Raw genomic sequence first — 21,623 nt, forward strand, 5'->3', positions numbered from 1 at the left:
TCAGGGACACAGACCAGCACGGGGTCCTGGCAGCACCGCTGCCTCCAGGAACATCTCGAGATGTGGCCACCTCTACGTTCGCCCTCCCCAGCACCACCTCAGCTGGTGAAGCCCCTGGTTGCTGTGTCCCCGCAGAAAGGAGCAATTGTTCCCTGCCTCGGACCCCTCCTCCAGCAGCCTCCCCATCCCCGCCTCCAGCCATCACACCGACACCAGTCTCCCAGCGGCCGTCCACACTGGGAGCTCCTGGGCACCATCCAAGCACCTTTGCCCCACAGTGTGAGAAGTCAGCTCCTCCCTGCTCCTGCCCCAAAGGTGCACCATGTCCACCCACTGGCCTGCAAGGGTCAGCCCCAGCCCAACACGCAGAGCTCCAGCACGGAGGTACCTTGTCCAGGGCCAGGAGGGACTTCACACCGAAGCTCATGCACCCAATCAGTTCACTCTGTCTGCAGAGAGTCAGAGACCATCAGCACATGCTTGTTGAAACCTCCCCGCAGACCACCTCCCCCATGCACAGCTCTGCAGGGACCCCGCAGGTATCCCTGCCCACACCAGCAGCTGGGCAGTGCCCAGGACGTGCCCCCCTCCCCATGCTTTGAGCAAACGTGGTGTAACCACACGGCTTGGCTGCAGCAGGGGCAGGGAGGAGCTGGGCAGCAGCATCCTGATCACCTCCAGCCTCCCTGCTGCTGGCAGCAGCCCAGCCAAGGAGGCAGAGGCAGCCTGCAGGGTGCCAGGCCCTTTGCTGCTGCACTTTCCTCCTCCCTGCATTGCCCCAGGAGGGAGGGAAGGTCCCTGGCCCAGTCTCCAGCTCCACTTGGCTTTACCCAGCTTGATGCTGGACCTGGTGATGGCCACCGAGCAGCTGCAATGTGGACAGAGAGTGCTGAGGGCAGGACTCCCTCTCTCCACGTGCTGCACTGACGTCAGGGACAGTGCTCAAGGCCTGAGGCACCAGAGGAGCTCAAGTGGCTTGGCCAGAGCAGATGATGGGTTCACCATGGTGCCAGCCCTGTTTTAAAGAGTGCAAAATGCACCTTGGCAGCCCCATACCTGGAATTTCTCTCTCGGTTCCAGACTGTGACCAGGAGACGCTTCTGCTCATCCTCTTCTTGCACTGGGCTGTAACAAGCAGAGGGGACAGCCTGTGAGCACTGCTCCGCCCCAGAGCACTCAGCAAGGGCTGCCCTCGTGTTCGTGGCACCCTCAGAGCCAGGTCTTCTCCTCTGCTCCCTGCACAGAGCACTGCAGCATCCCCCCAGGTGGCAATCTCCCCACATGAGCCACTGCTGCCCTGATTTAGTCATTCCTGGAAAAACAGCCACAAAGGGGTGTGACCTCCTCCGGGCAGGTGCTGGGGACATTGCTCAGGTGGTTTAAGGAGAAAAAATGTGTCATGCAGAAAGACACACATCCACCATTGAAAAGCAAGTACAAGGAACAGTTCATGCTCTGAAATAACTGTCCTGACCCAGATTAAATGTTGCACTAGGACAGAGGACTGACAGACTGGTCCACTAGCAATAACAAGCTCTACCGAAACGTTACGTGTCATACAGCTCCTTTCCCATGCAGAAACATGCTTTAGCTATAGTAAATCCTTTTACCTTCTTCCTTCGTACCAGTGCCCATACTATTGCAGAGGTGTAAAGTCTAGGAAATGGAGTGTGTTTGCCCAAATCCTGCCCACCAAGAAAAGTCCGACCGTGCAGGAGTGCCACTGCCATGCTGTGTGCTGACAGCTTTATGAGCCTCCACAAAGCTCTGCCCAAAAGCTCAAGGCATTTCAGCTATAAAAAACAGCAGAATAACATCTGTCACTCCTCATCTCTGCAGCAGACCTGCTCATGCATGATGCATGTTTATTACAGATCATAATGCAAAAGCAAACACAGCTTCTTGGCATTGCGAGGGTGCCCAGGACAGCAGCCACGCGGGTCCCCCACTGCTCAGTGGGAACAGAGCTGAGCAATGACCCAGGGCTGCAGCTGCCCCGTCATACTCACAAAAGAAAGTGCTCGTGGAAGATGGGATTTTTGCTGTCTGGCACAGTCTTCGTCTTCTGCCTGCATTTCCAGTCAGCATCTGGCACGATCGACATCTTTACGTAAGGAAACAAGCAGCACATCAGCCATCTCAAAGCAGGCACCCGGCACGCAGCTGGCAGCCCTGCCCCTATGGTGGCAGGAGATGGCACAGCCACTTCTACGGGTGGCTAAGTCTCACAGATCCAACTGAGCCCATGCTAACAGGTGGTTTAGATTACTCTACCCTATGTATGCCAAGCTATTGCACTACAAAACTCCTGAGAGTGCAGGGGAAGGAGAATAGCAGAAAATCAGGGGCAGATGTGAGTGGATCCTGCTGGCTGCTCTCCGACCCACAGCCCCCACGCAGGGCAGATGCTCCATGCACTGTGTGCCCTGTGGTGGGAGCACCCTCACAGGAGAGCCCAGGGCCATGCAGTGCTGGCTATGCACTTCTCCCTCGGTCACCCAGCACGAGGCTCTTGCACCGAATGGCTAACACCGCCCTTACCATGGTGCACTCTGCTTTCCTTCTCTGCTGTGCCAACAAACCCCATGAGGTTGGGGAGAGGCCAGCCACCTCCTGGCACACAGCGGGTGCTCAGCCAGAGCAGGACAGAGAAGCCCAAGTAGGAAACAGAAGAGAAAGGCAGCTTAGAGCATGCCTGGGAGGAGCCAACCCCAAAACGCTAAGAGAGCACGAAGCACCCCGCACAAAGCCCCAGCAGAACCCACCTTCACATAGGAGTTGCACGGCCGACACTCCTTCCCCAGCAGACCTTTTGCTTCCATGACTGGAAAGGAAAACGAGGCAGTCAAGGCCCAAAGCACCAGGGAAGGCATCTCCCTGCACTGCAGCGCTCTGCTCTGCGGGGCTGAACCTGCCCTCACTGCCAGACCCCGCACACCTCCCCACAGCCCAGCCTCGCCAGGCACCCACAGACAGGCAGGCATTGTGCTGTATTTTTTCTTTAACACAGCCGTGCTCTACTGGCATCTGTGGTGAGGATGGCAGCAGATTCAGTTCAGCATCCAGGTGGCAAGTTGTGTTTCATTTGCCAGACCTCACACACCTCTGTGCTCCCTGCCCTGGAGCCAAACGCCCCATCAGGTTAAATACCAAGGGCTGCATCCCAAGGCAGCCATGCCAGCAGGGAGTCAGCACCATCCTGCTGCCAACAGTGGGGAGCCCTGCCCTTCCCAGGCATGCAGCTGGAGGCAACATCTGAGCTGCAGAGCCCTGATAGCCCAGGACAGGCTACCAGGTAAGCTCGCTCCTAATATCCCCAACAAGGCAATAGTGCCTTTGTCAGGGAGAGAGATGTGTTCCTAAGAAACATGGTAATCCGGACAGAAAGCCCCATGCACAAGGGGAAAGGACTCTGCAAGACCCTCTGGTGCCTTCTGAAGCAGTTTGCAAGGTTCCTCCAGGACAGGTTCCACTAGGAGCCTTCTGCTCCAGACAGACCTGCTTTGGGGTTAAATACATTGGGGTGGAGAATGAAGAAATAGGATGGATCACTCCACTGTCACCCACCTCCTCCTGCACACACTGACTGCCCTGAGCACCCAGTGCATGTGGCAGGATGTCAGATCCCAGGCCTTGGGCCACACTTCTGCCTCTGCTCGACCATTTCTCAGCTCTGGTCCCCCACTTTGGGGGATGACATCCAAAATAAGACAGTGACTTGCATCGATGTTGAGGCTGCTCAGATGGAGGGATTTGGGGTGAAGCCTGTGCCAGAACTGGGTTTGTGGGAGCCAAAAAACATTTTCCTGCTGTTGTTTCTTTACAAAGAAAGCTTTACAAAGCTTCTCTGCACAGCTGGAAAAGGGCAGCAAGTGGAGAAGAACAGGGGCTGAGCATGGCTCAGCTGGTCCTCATGGCCCCACCAGGCTCAAGCCATCCTCTGCCCCCATTTCATTACAGGCAGGAAGGGGTGAGGCTGCCCATAAGGTGGGCTGTTGCCAATATTTTTGGGCAATGTTTTCGACCAATAAAAAGGACACTTCAGAGGAGACAAAACATTTCAGATTTGCTCTTCCAAATTATTTTTTTTTTGTCTTTTAATCTCTTCATACAGAGCAAAATAAAAACTTTATATAATCAGAACACAAAACACACTGTTGTCACCTGGAAATTAAATTTCCAGAAATTTTGGTTTGGCCGCTAAACCAAAGAACTGCTGTGCTGTGGAGCTGTTCCCAACAGGCACCACAAATCCCCCAGGTCTGAAAGAGCTTGAAGGCAAGGCATGGCAGTGCTGCTCCCATCGCTAGTCCCCCATGGCTCTGGGGCCACCTCCCCATGCACCCTAGGGTGACACTCACCGTGCAGTGCTAGGATCCGGCCCCGCAGCTCGATGGACAGCTTCAGCTGGCCTGGAGGAAGAAGAGGGGAGACAGTGAGGGAGGCAGAGCTCACACCAGCGCTCAGCAGCATGGGGACTTCACAGCCCCAAGGCTTGTGCAGGGCCAAAGCCATCCTGCTCTGCCCTGGGCACAAGGCGTTTCTCAGGGAGCCAGGGGAAAGAGGTGAGAACATCTGCTACCAAAAACTTATGCCTTCAGATGCAAAAACCATTCTAACAAAAACTCAATACCTTTTTCTCAGCACACAGTAAACTGCAAGCATCTGGTACAAGCCCATGGCAGAAAGGAAGGGAGAGCATCAAGGTGAATAGTTGATTTAGCAGAGGGTGAGCTTAGCCTTGCCAATGGATGCCATGTGCTCGAATTCTCCCCCCGCCTGCATTCAACTTCCCCTGAGCCTCTGTCCTGAGCTTCTGTGCGGGCACCGGGCTGTCACCTCCACAGAGGTGACAGTGGGCCAAGCTGCAGATGGCCTGGATGAAGGCCAAGGACAACCAGTGCCTTTGGTGGCAGGAAGATGCCTGCACAGGGTCAGCCAAGGCACTAACCCGGTCTCATGCCTCCGCTGCTGCGGGACCGCGCTCCTCACACACCTCCCCCCACTTGCCCTGCTGCACGCCTCACCCGGCTGGTGCAGGGGAAATGGAGAAGCTTTAAAAGCCCTTCAGTGGCTGTCACATCCAGTAACAGCTCATTATCACGGGTACTGTTGAGCAGAGAGGATGTGGTGACAAGGGCCAGCACAACACAGCTCGCAGCACAAGCCCAGCCGCCAGGCAGCAAAGCATGGGGAGGGCACCCACCCCGCAGCCTCCCCACGGGGCTGCATTCCCTGGGGATCCCAGCCAGCTGGGGCTGGTAGCAGACAGGTAATCTCCTAAAACCAGGAGTCAATGCCTGCTTTAATCTAGGATTAAACAAGAATGGTTTCGGACGTGTTTTGACACAGAATAGTTGTCAGGAGGCCAACGAGGCCAGCAGCTGCCAACCCCAGGCCAAGCAGCACCGCACCGTCCTGCAGCCCAGGGCTTTTGATCAGGGAGTTTGGGTCGGGGAGAGCCTCGAGGAGCTACAAGAACACAACGTGACTTTGCAGCAGGACTGGATGGAGATCCCCCTCGCCCCAGTGCCCTGGCTCGGCCGCAAACCCCCACCAGGTTGTGGGCCCGGTGCCTGTCATCACCGTCAGCAGAGCGGATCAGCCAAGAGACCACAGGCAGGACGGCTCCAGCAGCCTGGGGGTGAGATGTGACCACCACAACACCAAAGCCACGGGCTTGCTTTCCAGGTCCAACACAGTTTCTAAAAAGCTGACCCTGGGCTCTGAGGGTCTGCACCAGGAGCAGAATCGGACTGACTAAAAGATGGAAGTTAGGGAGCAAACCACGGAGACGGCCCCCATTGGACCATCGGGACCTACCCAACCTGCTAAAGCCACCACAGCTGGGACTGAGTCTGTGGCAGGAGTCACACAGCAGTGCCTGACGCTGTGCAGAGGGGTGGGGAGAGCAAGCAGGGGCCAAATCAGACACCCACCAAGCACCTCTGGCCATGGATGACAAAAAGAAGGAAGTTTTACACTGCATTTCTGCAGGGCTTGGAGACCAGAGCAGGGAGGAGATTGTGCTTCCAACCCACCAGCAAGATACAGGGCCAAGTGAGACACACAGCACACAGCGGCCCTCCTCCCTCCTGTGGGACTGCCTCCCTTCTCCCTTGGAGGGGAGCAGCAGGTCGGAACCCAGGATAAAAATGCAAAGGGGGTTGGCAGGGCCGAGGCCAGGGCAGCCATGCCTGCCCTTGGTGGTAGCAGGCCAAGGGTGCAGATCTTGGTGAGGGCAGAGGGAGAGCACTTCTGAGAGCACTTCTGCCCCCCTGCAGGTGGGGAAATAAACCAGAAGAGAGCTCAAAGTCTGCCAGGGACAGGGACAGCTGAAACCTAACTGCCAAGGCTGGAGGACCCAGGCTGACCTCTGAATCCAGAAAGCCTTCTGCAGAGTCACAAGGACCAGACAGGAGGATTGTTTCTTAAGAACAAACCAACAAAGGAGAACCCCAGATACACCTTTGGCTGGCAACAAAGTCACCACCTGCAAGCACAGCATCCATACCTGGAGAACACACTGCTACAGCCTGCTCTGCATGCAGGTGATGGCCCTTCAGCAGAGCTGAGAATAAAATCCAGCTCTTTCACGGCTGTAAACCCAACCTGCAGTTCCTGCTGCCTTTCACAACACCCATGCCAGATCCCCAAGCTCCCGCTTCTTATCTGGAGCTGCAATTTGTGATTTTTGGCACTGCCTGGACCTGTCCGTAGGCAGCTGATTCCCAGCATTGAACAGCCAAGCGGTCACAGCCCCAGTGCCTGGGAGGGCCACGCACGCAACCCCCCCCCCTCCCCGGCTGAGCAAGAGCTCGGGTCTGCAGGCAGCAGCTCTGCTCTGCCAGCTCACCCCTACACGTCCTTACTCCCATGCACCATCAACTCTGCATCAGCCCTGAAGCCTGCCCACAGCACCCAGACTGGCACAAAGGCTCAGCTGGCGGCGCTTTCTAGGCAAAACACTGCTGGTGTTGGAGCGGGCTCTGAAACCCGAGCAGCTTCTGAAAGGGCTCCAAGGGAGCTGCTGCCCACCACCATACCAGCCTGGGTATAAGGTGCAGATTTTGGGGGTGATGCAGGGTCTGACATCTGTGTAATTGCTCTGGACCAACCCAAAACTAAACATTCTCAAACACTGCTGGAGAATCAAACAGATGGAAAATATCTCTGGTGCAACATCTTATTTAGTCCAAAGCAAAATAGCCCAGATACACTTCTTTTTCCTGGCATACCAAACAAACAAACAAACAAAAACACAAAACTAATTTGAAAACATCATTTGCACACATCTAGACATCATTTCAACTTAAAAAAAAAAAAAAATTGTAAAAGACGCACTGAAGGAGTGCATTTACTGGGGTGGGGATATCTTATGCGATTGTTTAACCTGAAACAATTAACAGAACTTGTACCTCATTTTTCACACAATAAAAGAACGTTAACAGAAAATTTTCAAATCTCTCTCCAGATCACGTGTGTGTACGTGTTTGAGAGTGCATACCTATGTGTGCATGTGGAAATGTATGCCGGTGTACATGTGCAAGTGAAAGCAAGGCGAGAAAGTAAAGACAGGACACAGACCTTCCCAGGTAGGGTAAATCAAGGCAGTTCTGTCTAATACCAATTTATGACACTGAGGATATTGCCCCAGTTTCATGCCACCTGAGCCACCCCAGCCTTTTAAGACTTTAACTCTTCTGCTATCTCCAAATCTCCAGCGCGGTGGGAACCATCTCGCTGTTCCTCTATTAGCATTTAACAACCACTGCAGCGCAAAAGCAGAACGCTCTGCCTAACCAAGCATGACAAGGAGTCAGGCCAGTAATGAATAAGCCCTGGGGAGGAGAAAGGAAGCTTTTGTGCTGGGTAATTCGGGGGGAGGAAGCTCCTATGCCCAGCCCTGGCCTGAGAGTGGCTGGGGCTGCTCAGCTCTGGGGGCAGTCCCCGGGGCCATGGAACAAGGGATTGGGTCCGATGGGACCACAGCCTCAGGCATCGCATGTGCTGCTGCTGCTACTGCTGGTTTTAGCTGTGCAGGGGCAGTGCCTGTGGCCCCTCTATTGCTGGTGACACCAGCACCAAATAGAAGAGAGCAGGGAGAAAATGAGCAGTTTTGCCTTCACCAGAAGTGCCAAAAATTGGCCCGCAGTAGGACAGGATGTGGGACTATCAACGGGAAAGGTCCTCTCCTTCCCATGAGGGGCAGGAAACATTTCTTTCAATGCTTTTGCTACCAAGCATCTCTAAAGCCACAAAGGGCAAATCACACACTCTACGCACGTGCCCCAGCCAGCCTGCCTTACCCCAAGGGTGTCACAGCCCACTCACGCAGGGGAAGCACTCCTGGGTTTGCAGCAATTCTGGTGGTTCTATGGGGCCAGGATGGGAAAGCAAAGCTGCTGTTGAAGAAGCCAGTCCAGCCTGAGCTGGTGGAGGGGATTTGCTGCACCAACTCGTGCACTTGGACAGACCGGCCTCGTGGCAGCAGTCACATTTTCTGGGATGCACAGAGCAGTAACCTTCCTCCAGGACTGGGTAAGCAGAAACACAACCCCTGTCTAGGCAAGCTCTTAGACTGCATTTCCACCACTCACCAAAAGGAAAAGGTCAGAAAAAGATTTTCCCCTGGTTTACCTTTTTCAGTACACCCCGAAGATAAGCCAAGGGAAACAGTTTTAGCAAGGGGGCCCAGCACAGCTCACCCAAGTCGCCTGGATCAATAAGGTTAATATAAATAAAAATAGGTGCAGTGAAAAGCCACAGGAAGGGGAAAGAGCAGGCAGCTCAGCCAACATCAGGACCCACCTGCAGCTCCTGGCTGCACGCCCCATCACAGGGAGCGGGGCTCAGCCAGGCTCGCAGCACCGCTGCTAAGAGGGCACCCAGCATCCGTCCTTCTGGCCCCCAGGAGCTGGGAAAGAGGCAATTCAAGCTGAAGAACAAAGCTGGCACAAGGAGAAGGATAAAGCAGGTAGGAACAAGCAGAGCTGGTAACTGAACAAGTTCCCAACCGTGAGAGAAGTTTGCTGCGCTAAAGGAGGGCACACACTAATGGCATCTGTCTGGAGCAGATTCAGCAGGAGGGAAAATCTCGTCCTTGCTGATCATCTCTGGTGAATGGAAAAATGAGGTTTCTGCTCCTTAAAGTAGTTTTCTGGTTTCATTGAGGGAAAATGCAGTTGTTGCCTAGGCCAGGACAGATGAGAACCACAGGACACGTGCAGGGTGCTCCTACCCAAAAGGGGGCATTCTCAGCAGGGGAAAGCAGTGTCTGTGCGGGAGGTCCCCATGGGCACAAGGCAGAGCACCACAAGGCCTCAGGGCCTGGCACCAGCCCTTTTGAAGTGACCTCAGTGACCCACACAGTGGGGCTGCGCTGGCCCTGCTGTGCCTGGGTGCTGCTGCTTGCAGCACATCTCGCCACACCTGGTCAGCCTGCAAAGGGAGCTGTGGCTGCAAAGACGATGCTTGGGCCCAGCTCAGTTACAGGTGCAAAAGGCACCACAAAACTCACAAGATTGGGCATGGATAAAGTCTTTGGCTCACAAACAAGAGGATTTCAGCTTCCATGCTGTCCTGAGCCGTTTGATGCATAAAAGCCAAAAGGGGAAGGAGCAGCAGCCCTGGCTGCCCAAGGGATGCCCTGCTCCTCTCGCATAATCTTCCCCACGATCCCACGGCCTCTTTCACGTGACTGCCTGCACCGCTCATCTACAAAAACAAGCAGAAGCTCTGAAAGAAAACTTCTGCTTTAGAAGGTGGTGTAGGGCAACCAAATTCCTTCTCAGACAAGCTGCCACACACCACGAGAAAAGGCCGTGACACCTGCTGCCGCGGTCACCCGCTCAGGGTGGCTGTACAGGGCTCACGGGCTTCTTCAAGCCCACGCAGCAGCACCGGGACGGCCACAGAAACATCCACACATAGCAAGGAAGGAAATAGGGGCTCTGTGACGGCTCTGGCCGGCCCCACATAGCAATCCCAGCTTAGCAAAGCTGACCCGGGTATTCAGCACCTGCTCGGCGGCTGCAGCCTGGCTTCAGGGCACTGCCTGCCGTGCCTGCTTGATCGAGCCACGCATTATTGCAGCTCAGCGAGGCAGAAGTGAGCGGGCTGCTCAGCGTTAACGCCTTCGGGGAGCAGCGCCTGCCATTCCTACAGCCACAGGGGCTTTGGCCATGGGCTGCTGCGGCTCCCCGTGCCGTGCCACCCAGGGTCACAGCCACAGCCCCCTGGCACCGTGCGCACCCCCTGCACCACAAGCACCCCGGGGGCTCCCCGCTTACCAAAGGTGCTGAGGTAGAAGGAAGCTCCCAGCGGTTCAGCCCGGCGGGTGCAGAGCGAGACCCTGCGGACATTGCCGGGCTCCATGGCAGGACACCTCTAATTAGCCAGCGGTTGGAGCCCCCCCGCCTCGCCTGGGAAAGCCGTGCGGCCGTTTCAGCCAGGAGGGCCAGGCGGGCGTGCAGCCGGGTTTCCAAAGGACGCGGTCCAACCGCCGGGCGTTTGAGCGGCGCGGTTCCCATTGGCCCCGCGGATTTGAATGGAGACCGCACCTGGGTGAGCAAACAGGCCCCGGCCCCAGCGCTGGGCTGCGGGCAGCCTCTGCGCTCCCCGGCCAGCCACGGCCAACGCGCCGAGAACAAACTGCTGGGAAAAGGGAAAACCTTGCAGTGTTTCTTCTCCCGCTCGCTGTGCCGGGCTGTAATTCTGCTGGTTGCCATCGGGCTGGCGAGCGTGAGCTCAGGGCAGCGGCATGCACAGCTCCCCGGGGAAATTTCTGCAGGCAAGGAAGGGGTGCAGGAGGATTCAGCTCTGGGGGGTTAATCAAGGGGGGAAGGGGTGGCAGGGCAGGGGTTATGTGCGTGGCTCTCATGTCACAGGGAAAGAGGCACACAGCCCTGCAGGGGACAGGTCTGCAGACCCCAGAGCAGCCCTTCCCAGCCCCTGCGGGCTGGCAATGCACCCACCAGTTGCAGGCACTGTGCCACAGCTTACTGGGAGGCACCCAGAGGTGGGCACAAGCTCTGCAGTGTGCGGAGAAAAGGTGGAGGTGGTTTCTCTGAGCAAAACCTCTCCCTGGTGCCTGGGCTGGCCCAGAGCTCTCTGCTTCCCATCCACAGCTCCACGCAGCCCTGCTCCCACAGTGCAGGACCCACAGTGGGGGGCAATCTCCAGCAGGCCAGACACCATCTCCTGCACTGTCCGGGACACTGGACACACGCACCCTGCCCTCCTCCCCATGCTCCCAGCCAGCACTCACAGCCCCATCACTTACCTTTCCCTTTCACCCGTGCGTGGCTGATCTTCCTCCTGCCCCTTGACGGCCCCCTCTGCCTCCGTGGGGAGGATGGTGCAGCCCCACGTCGCCCCTCCAGCAGTGCTGCCACGTGCTCTGGCCCCAGCATCCAGGGGCTCTGCCCCGTCCCTGCCAGAGAAAAGAGGAGATGGGAACAGGTAGGGCCAGGACACGGAGCAGGGACACAGGGGACATCAGAGCTCTGCAGTACGCCTCGTTTTAACAGCCACAAGGGTGTGCCCGCCTTGCCCCCAGCCTTCTCCAGGACACCACGCTGCCAGGTCAGTGCCGAGCTTCCCCTGGCCAGCTCCTGCCCTGGCAGCGCTGTCCCCCTCCCACACCATCACCCCCTGCCCAGGAAGGATGGAGAGGAGAGACAGCGATATGCCACAGCCAGTGCTGCACCAGAGCAGAGCTCCGTGCTCAGAGGGAATCGTGCACATCTCAGCTGCAGCCTCAGCCATCACCATGCCATGCACCAAGTGGTCATTTGACACATTTGGTCAACGCCAAAGCCTCTTTGGCCAATTTGGTCAATTGTTACCTTCAATTGTATTTAAAACAGGCTACTGGCCCCATCAGGCTTTATTAGCCCACGGGCAACTCTCCAGGATGCTAGAGATGCTGCCACAACACCGCTTGGTGTTCAGGACAGCTTTACAAGGTGCCAGCTTGGACCCAGCACCCAGCCCACAACCTGCTGAAGAGCTCAGGCTCCAAGCAGCAGGGAGGCATTGAGGGGTTTGCTTGTGGCCAGCACCCTGCAGATGGCACAGCAGCCCCAGCCTGCCCCTCCTTGGTCACAGCCATCACACCACCGAAGGGCAAAGACCCAGAAATGGGAGACTTGACAGTGAGGTACCTCCCAAACGCAGCTCACAGCAGAGGAACCACCACAAGCCCAGTTTAACTACTCGAAGTCACAAATATCCACCTATGTGTCTCCCACAGATTTGAGCAGCACGGGATTAGTGCAGCACAACCATCTTACACTGCCCTTACGCAGAGGCAGTGCTAACGTCCCATGGGATGTCCTGAGCTGCAGAGGCACAGGTTAATTCCCCCACCAGGGCAAGGGGGCACGGCAGCACCCCTTGTCTCATGATGGAGCCATGCCCCCCTACACCATCCATAAAAGAAGAAGATCCTGATCTGTGATCTCAATACAAAATCGAAACCCCACTGGAGCCAGGGTGTGCTGCTCAGCCCCCTGACATGGCCTGGCTGGGACAGCGGCTCTCCAAAACTCACTGGATTTCCCACTAAGGAAATCAGCCAATTTACTGACCGCACAAAACCCCTCCCTGCGGACCCGAGGCAGGCAGCCAAGGAGCAGCATCGCGGGGAGCCACACAGCACTGCTGGCACCCCGCAAGCAGGCGGAGGCGCTGGGAGCAGCGAGCACAGCAGGACACACAGCGCCTAGTGCACAGCACGATGCCTTCTGGGCCCCCAAACGCCCCCAGCTGCATCTTCACAGATGTGCGCTCGGCACAGCATCCTGGCATGGGGAAGTAGTCGAATTGGAAAGGCTGCTTGCTTGCTAGGAAAGCTTTTCCCTCAAAGTTTGGCATTCTCTGGCAGGGGTTCTGGGCAGGTCCAGCTGGATTTACACCAGTAAAACTGTCTGAAACTGCAGGAAAAGCAACAGAAGGAACAGAGTGAGCAAAGGAGGAAAGAAGGGAGGGATGCTCTCTGGACAGCCCAATTTATCATTGCCGACAGACACCTATTGTACCACTGCCATAAATCACAGCCCCTTTGGGCATCAGGAGGAGACAGATAACTGCCCGGAGTCTCCAAAGGCCTCAGACAAAGCTCGGCCCCGTTTGGGCTGCCTGCCCCCCGCAGCGCTCAGCCCAAACCTTGGCAATCTACTTGGGCCTTGAGAAGGCGCCTGGCCGAGCAGCCAGTTAACACCACCCACTGCTTTACTGGCCTCCTAAAATATTTAGAGCCTGCAAGGTCCTGGACTTTCTGCAGGCAGCTCCCATGCAGAGCTCCTGCCCCTCAGCAGGAGGGGGCCAGGTGCCTCCTTATCCCTTCTGCACGCAGCAGCATGAGCCACGGGCTGCGTGGGAGCCACTGACCTGCTCAGGGATCCACATCCATCCCCTCTGACAGAGGCAGAGGCACCAGGCACCATCCACAGATCTGCTGGCATGGCACAGCACAGCACAGCACACCACGGCACCTGAGCAGCCCTCCTGCTGCCCAGCCTCACTACAGCAATGCCTGGGAGCCCAGCAGGCTCCAGATCTGTCCCCTCCACAGGGACCCAGATATTAGAGTGGGATGAAGAGGAGGACCCTAAACAGATGTGTTTTCTTCTTTAGTTGCTGCCCTACTTAAAATGCAGAGGGTGCACAAGTGGCAGAGGTTATTTCAGCAAGCAGAAACCCCGTGGGACAGGCGGAGCCACAGCACCAGGAGCTCCCACATCCTCCATGGTTTCTCTGCAGCTCCCACACACCTGTCCTGTCCCACGACACTGCAGGATGTGAGCACAGAGGAAAGCCAGATCCCTGTTTCCCAGTGAGGCTGATGCTGTCAGATGTAAGTGAGGGGAGCAGGAGGTGCAGCCCGGTGACACTGGTCCAGGCCATGCAGCCTGGGCCACCAACCTAACTCCTTTGGCCACCTGGAGGCCCCACAGCTCCCTGTGATACCTGCAGCCTCTGGAGCTCCCCAGTCCTTCAGGACCCTGTGACCTGGGGACACATGGTGGAGCTGGCACTGTTGGCTCCTGCCTCTCCTACAGGCACCCGAAGCACCGAGCTCGGACCTGGGCCAGGTCTGGTGAAGCGCGGTGGATGCAGGTGGAGAAAGACCTGACCCAGCTCTTGGGGCTCAGCGATAAAAGCACCTCCGCCCTAACAAGTACCTGGATTCCCACATCTGGCATGGCTGCTTTGCATGGGCAGGGATTAAAACAGACAAGCTGGGGGGATGAACCCCTTCAGTCCTCACAGGCACTACGTGGGAAAGGAGCCAAGTCAGATGTCTCAATGTTACGGAGCATTACAGGAGCTCTCCCTTCCTCCCCACAGGGAGGGTCTGGGGACTCCTCATCATCCCAGCCCCAGGGGGTGCAGACAGACCTCGCGACGGCTCAAAGCCCCTTTCTTACAGCTCTAACAGCAAGGTTGCAGATGGAGGTCCCCAGAAGACAGCCTCCCAATTGCATTGGGTCACAGTCAGAGCTGCTGTCAACCCCGGGACAGGAGGGTTGAAGAAGGACCCTGCCACCACCCCCAGCATCCATCCCTCACCGCATCCCCCCGAAGCCTTGTTGATGCTGGGGCACCACACACCAGTTCATAGGTAAATGGTGTCAAGGCTCTGTCCTGGGCAATCAGGAACCAGCAGGCAGGTGGGACGGGCACTGCTCAGGGATACAGAGCAATTTCTAAGGGAAACAGGCACTTCAGAACATGTCTCCCTTCACGCTTATCAAAAACTCTTCCCCTCGTTTTGTTCAGCTGAACCCATTTGCTGACATCCCTGGTGATCTCCATCTGCCAACCATCCAAATTAAGAATTTATCCCAACAAATGCACTAGTCCTTTGAAGAAAAAAAACAAATTAAAGACACACCTGGGATTGCATGTTTCGCTATCAGTGACCAGCACAACACACCTCAACCCACAGAACACACAACACCAAGCAGTCCCAGTGGGGAAACAAGCAAGGGATTCATTCCACAGCCCCAGCAATCTCCCTGAATCTCTGTTAACAGAAGCAAAGTGTGCATTAGCCCCAGCTTCATCCTGTCCTTGCCTACTTCACATCCCCACGGCAGCACTAAGACCACAGTTTGCTTTGCTCCTCTCCAGCACCGCCAAGCCTGCAGCAATCCCTGGCACATGGCCATACGCAGCTGGAGGTGTCTCACGGGGCCATCCTGTCTCCTAGGAGCTCCCCAGGCTCACACAAAGTCTCCCCTCTCCCTGTATTTATTGCATAATGCTGTTAAAAGGCCAAAGGAAAGACAAACAGGACAGTAAAAAATAAATGCAGTTTCTCTAAAGCAGCCAGTCTCACAGATTTGGGTAAAAGAATCCCATTACAGAGATTTTTTTCCCATCCAAACAAAATAACAGAAGAGGTGAAGAGTCCCTGTGGGACTCTGAGGGTTCAAAGCCATAGGGGCCCCACAAATCCAAAGGGATTGGGGTTCATCAGCTGCAAAAGTCAGTCCTAATTCTCAAACCCAGCAGGCTCAAGCCCGCTCCATCCTGCAGCACAAGGCACTAACAGAAAGCCCCACAGTCTGCCGCTGGCAAACGCAGTCCCACAGGGAGCTGGGCATCTCCGACACCCCGCCAAGGGCCTGCAGGAGATACAGTCCCTCATCTCCTCCAAGCACCAGGATCTGGTTCGGCGGTGATAACCAGGCACCTGCACAGACGCAATGCACACTTCACACAGCGGGCAGAGCAGCACTGTGCACTCAGCAGAGGAACCTCCCGAGCACTCACTTGCCAGCAGCGGCGCTCCCAGCTGCTCCATCACTCCCACGCAGGACGGTCCCTCGCTCCAGCAACGTCCACGCACCAGCACTCGGTGCTCACACTCTGATTTAGCTGCCACAAGCCTTTGACCTTGGCACTGCTGAAAAGGAGGGGGAAAAAACAGCGTAGAAATGTCCAAAGGGAGAAGAACTTGTGACTTAGAAGTCACAAATTAAGTTGTATGCCAGGAAGAGACAGCAGAGACGTGCCCTGCTCTTTGCAGGCTCCCAACAGCGAGTTACTGACTCTTTCTAACTTCCCTCTTAACATTCAAACCCCTGGAGACTGACCTTAACCTGCATTTCTATTACAGTCCCAAGCAAACTGCACATTCAGCTGGTTGGCTTGGGAGTTAATGACTTTCTTTTAAAATTTAACACAGTTCTCCATCACAAACTTCAGTTTGTCGGCACTGGGATCTGCCTTTGGCTGGATATTCAAATCCAAACATGCTCAGACAGTTATGCCAGGCAAAACGGTGCCACACGCACACAGAAAACTTACAAGGTTAAATCTGGCTTTGAAACTACACAAACTAAATCAGGCTGGGAAAATTACCTGCCTTCCCAGACAACAAGAGGGTTTTTAGGAACAGAAAGGCTATTTCTGGGTAATCCTGCTGGGGTTGCCAAAGTTTGCCATACCGGGCAGACACAAAACTTCAGCACTTTCCCAGCAGTGGAACTGCTGCAACCCTCTCTTCTCTGGGGTCTGCAGCACACTTCAAGTCCAGGGCGTAGCAGGGGTTCCCCGACACCATCTCTGCAGCAAGCACAGCAGTCTTTCCCTGAAAAATGCCAGTGAGGAACCAGTAGAGCCACAGACTGGCTGATTTTCCAATCTGGGACCAAGAGACAGGTTTCCCCTGCTGCAAGGGTATCTTTAGAAACTCCTCACTCACTCTGCTCATGTCCTGGAGCCTGCGTGTCCCACCGGAGCCCAAATCTGTGAGCCAGCCGCAGCACCAGCACCGCATTCCCACATGGTCCTTGCTGCTGCATTTGCCAAACTGCTGCCCTGTCTGCTCACACTGTAGGCAGGATGCACTCGAGGCTCCATGCTCCTGCAAAACTGCACCTCCCAGCAGAATGCAAACATCGTGCTAGGGATTAAACTTAATGCTCAAAGCTAGCATACAGCTACAGCATGAGATGCTTCTACAGGTGTGTTTTTCTGAGCCAATTCTGAGCCTGCAGTGTTGCTGTGGATTACTGGATTTGGACAAATGCTAAGTACTAAGTTGTTGCTTATTCAGTTTAATGCAGTAAAAATGATATGATTGACCCGTCTTTAAAATATTTCTCATAAAAGATAAGTTTTAATCTAGTAAAAGTTCCTTGAGAATTGTGGTTTTTCCTTAGTGTGGTCACATGGACCAAAGCAACTAAGTTATTGTCAAATCAAGAAGCTATTGTCCATCTCCTGAGCTGAACTGTGTGCAGAGCCCGACGCTGTGCTCACATTCAGTGGCTGAGCTCCTCTGCCAGCGGCTGGGCACCAGGCACCTGGGCTCTGCTTCCTGCTGCTTCACCCAGGGCCTGGCACTACCCAACCCCTCAGTGAGCCAGCTTAGCTCGCTAATACAGCAGAAAATGACCTCTTCGTGGCCTGGAAACTAAACCCTAAGAATGAAGGTGTGAAGTACTGCCAGGCAGGTCCAACAGCTTACTGTCACCAAAAACCATCCCATTTGGGTGGTGGCATACCATTAGTTCAGCCTTAACATGGCCACCTTAAGCAACCTCTGTAGATTCATTTGCCTTCTGGATCAATTAGCAGAGCATAGCCTCATTATTACATACCTCGCTTCGTGACAGCTCTGTTCTCTGTAGTCAGCAAGGGGCTCTTCCTTCCCCGAAGCTGAAAACATTCACTTTTCCAATGCTATTAAAGAGCATGAGGTTCATCTGTCTAGGTGAGATAATGTCTGACCCTGCTGCAGAGTTCAGGCCTGGAAAAATAGGTCTTTCTGAGCTGCAGTACAAACAGAAGCAAGATTCATGGCGAAACAAATGCAAGCAAACAGTATGAAAGGCAAATCAGAGGTTACCCTACAGGTTTCCTCTTCAAAAGGAAAGTGAATTAACTTTCCAAAGTGAATTAACAAAGTTACCATTAATGTAATAATTGGTACATGCAGCTGAAAATAGCTCCTTAACTTGTACACATAATTTGTCCAAATATCTTTCTTCGGTCAGATAAGAACATCTATTCAATCAGCAGAATTTCAGGCTGGTCATTTTTCAAAGTCAAAACCACTGAATTGGCTTATGGTAAAAGAGGATCCCAGAATGATATCTCAGGGCTGAAAGAACTGGATTTGAGAACCTTAAACAGAGGTGGTCTACCCTTAAGAGACCTGGGGTTGGAAGAGAAGCGTGCAAGTGGCACCTGCGTGCTAGCACACTGCACTGGGAACTGGACTCCTGTGCGGTGGCTGTTTTTTCTGTAGGAAATGGAGAAAAAGGAATGATTCCAGACATTGGAATCAAATTTCAGGACTGTTATACTTGACAATTTGGAAGATATAAAAAATAAAGTAATAATGATAAACTTATTTGCCTTCAAAAACAAAAACAAAACAAACAAACAAACCAAAAAAAAGAGCAGCCAGGGACAGTCTCTAAGATAAGACAAATTTAAACTAGAAGCTAGTAAAAACAAACACTTGTAACAATATCCCATTAGCCCATACCACTGAAGTCACTCAGATCTGAGCTCTGTGCCTTCCTTCAGCTTTGTGAGCGTTTGGTGTCCTCTTTGTTACAAGCACTGATAGAGGCAGTAGGACATGGGCTCAGCTCTGGCCTTGAGCACTTCACAGTCCCCTCTGAGTTGTGTCCAATGACAACTTGCTTGGAATAGCAGCCTTGGGTTTGTGTCATTGAGGGGGAAGGGGTGTGAATTGGTTCACAAGCCTACAGGGGTAGGAATACACTTGATAATTTTCAAGCTTAGGGACTAACAAAGCCTTACTTACACCGATCTTGCAGCCTGAGAGCAACCCTGGCAGAACCAGCAGGGCTGTGCTCAGCGCACAGAGCGAAGGTTGCATGGATGGGAGCTTCAGCGGGTATGTGAACCACTTTACAGCATATTTCCTCCCCAGTTTTGAGGAGGGGAAAAGGTTAAACTAGACGTAATTTGAGTCAGTGACAGCCTCAATATTACAGGACCTGCATTTCTTGCATCACATCTATCATAGCAGGGCTTCAACAATAATGGAAAGGATGTATTTGTTCCACAGTAACTACTCCACATGAGAATAACCTGTACTTTTTTTATAATAATTTATTTGGTCATGATGATACTGAAGTATCATTTTCACAGAAGTTAAGCAAGATTCAAAAAAATCTATACTAATGGTGTGTTCCTTACAGTACAGAAGGTACTCAGTAAGCTGTGTCCACTGCAGCAGAAACATAGATGTAATATTTCTGTGAAATTCTGAGAAAAACAATCAGGCTACCACCACCCAACGTTAGTATTTTCTTCTGAGCTTTTTAGAAGAGAGGGTGCAGCAGAGATGGAAAGAGCTCTGTGACATTTGAAACATCTGCTCTATCTCCTTGAAGACTGGCTCAGGGAGATGTTCACAAGTTCTGGTGATAGAAATTAATCTGAGAAAAGTAAAGCAAATGTAAGATGAGCACTGAGGACCCTATGGTTAAAGACTGTGGAGTGTACTGCCACAGCAGCTCCGTTGGTGTACTGACCCCATTTGTACAGCAGCCAGCATTTCCAGCTAAGCAAACAGGAATTCACCTGATAGCAACTGTAATTTTTCTTTATGCAGACCACACTCCTAGGGCCTATGTGATAAAAATGCAAGAAATTGCGATCTCCCACCCCATGGTGTTTTCTGAGCCATGCAGGAGACCTGCAGACCCTCAGCCCTCCCAAGAGCATGAAGGTTACTGCAACCACAACAGCCGGGCTCCTGCACACAGTGCTACCTTGAGAAATTATACAAGGCAAGCACAGCAATTCCTTCTTCTTGACTATCTGTCAGTGGTGATCCAATTCTTGAGGACAGCCAGAAGAAAACCCTTTAAGGACAGAACCACAAGATTTGTCTAATACTGATGAATCACTTGGTTAAATGGGAGATCACACCTACAGGCAATCACTGGAACAGTGGTGATCAATGAGTTCGTAAAGCAAGTTCCTGGTAGTCTGATATACAAACCTCATTTACGAAGACCTAACCAAAGCAAGTTGCTGAGGTTCTCACATAGAATTATATCATTAATGCATGAGGTTTTACGTATATAAATGAGGAAAAAAAAATCATGTTGAAAATTGAGAACCTAAACTTCACAAGTCATTGAAACCACCTGCCAAGCAAAGCAATAAATGATCTTCTCCTTGAAATCAGGAGTCAAGTTTACCTCACCAAAGAGATTCTTTATTTGAACAAGATATTGAGATAAATTCTGGTGAAGACACCTGCTATATAGGTCAGACTGGGCAACCTAATGATCACTTCCATCTTAAAAATTAAACTAAAATTATGTGTGAGAAGTGTTCAACTCAACCAACTATCTCATGTAAAAAAAAAAAAAACAAGAACTGCCTTCACTTCATGAGGATTCCAAGCTAATTTTTCCAGGAATAAGAAAGCTCTTTTCCTTCCTTCAGTGAAATTAAAAATTTAACCATAACTTTATTTTCGCTTTAAGGCTGTAAAACCTGAATCAGTTTCCTAAACAGATCTAAGCACGTTCCTCTCCAATTCTCTTTAGTGTATCCCAGCACTGCGGATATTTTCAAGTAACCATGCCACAAATAGCTTCATCCCACGAGCTCACATCTGCAGGCATCATCTTTGCAACTACCCCCGTAGGGAGAGCAGGAAGATGGTATTATCAGTGTCAACAGTCTGCAGAACAGAAAATTTGTGCAAAATAATTTAGCAGGAAATATAAATGAATAAGTAAATAAATAGAATATATACAGTGTAAAATAAAGTTAACAGCACAAAACTGCAGAGAATCAGTGTGGGTTCTCCTCAGGTATACGCATCCTAGGCCATCACAGGCTGACAAGCTGGCATCACATCCCACAGCTCCAGAGCTTTTATACTCAAATACCTCTTCTGGTCTCATCGTGTATAAAACATATAAACCACGACTTGCAGTATTAAGTTTCATTTACAGCTTACAGTGAGGCACACACACTCTTTTTTTTAGTGACCATTGCATCCAAGAAAGAGGGTCCATCATAACCAGCCTTGCTGAGAGTGGAGGAGCCTTGGGCTGTGCCCCTGGCTTTGGGCCAGCATCATCTCCGTTTTAACTCCAGCCTGGCCCCTTCGCCACACAATAACACAACTCTGCCTTGCTTTGTTCTTAAATTAGGCATATAGGAAACAACCTCGCCCTCTGGCAAAACAGAAAACAAACCAAGCTTCTGATGACTCTTCTAACAACAGCAAGTCGACAGCCTGTCCAAGGCCGGCACTAGCCCCGTCTGTTACAGTTACAAACGGAGCGGTTCAATCAGTTGTTATTTCATTAAAAAGTAATGTACCACCTGCTGCAGCATCTCACCTCCGAGAGCCACAAAGTAACTGTAGAGTTAACAGCAGAACAAAGCGTGCTGGAAATGAGACTCGAGAGACGTGATTTGAATGTACAGCGATAGCCTTTTATTAATTCAATCACTATAAGTGGAAAAGCAATCAAGCTGTCACGCACACAAGCCTTCCTTCAGGTCTGACCTCTGTGTGCTCCGAATGCCAGGCCCTGTCCCCAGCGTGCTATTACATGTAACGCAAGCTATAACCTTTACCTATAAACTTG

At 52.9% G+C, this 21,623-nt stretch overlaps 1 protein-coding gene across 1 annotated transcript in view; it reads right to left on the reverse strand.

Annotated features, from left to right (window-relative positions):
* RGS3 (regulator of G protein signaling 3) overlaps positions 1-10,377 on the reverse strand; it is a gene marked incomplete at its 5' end in the record, with an annotated part of 73,135 nt that extends 62,758 nt beyond the window's left edge. The window contains 6 exons of the mRNA XM_084298895.1: positions 389-449; positions 1,057-1,125; positions 2,010-2,104; positions 2,766-2,824; positions 4,362-4,412; positions 10,293-10,377. Coding sequence (XP_084155021.1) covers positions 389-449; positions 1,057-1,125; positions 2,010-2,104; positions 2,766-2,824; positions 4,362-4,412; positions 10,293-10,377 — 420 coding nt within the window. The remainder of the gene's footprint in view (positions 1-388; positions 450-1,056; positions 1,126-2,009; positions 2,105-2,765; positions 2,825-4,361; positions 4,413-10,292) is intronic.
* Positions 10,378-21,623: the final 11,246 nt, after the last annotated feature.

This window comes from Netta rufina (genome assembly GCF_964035555.1).
Source record: "Netta rufina genome assembly, chromosome: 20".
NCBI classification, from domain to species: domain Eukaryota; kingdom Metazoa; phylum Chordata; class Aves; order Anseriformes; family Anatidae; genus Netta; species Netta rufina.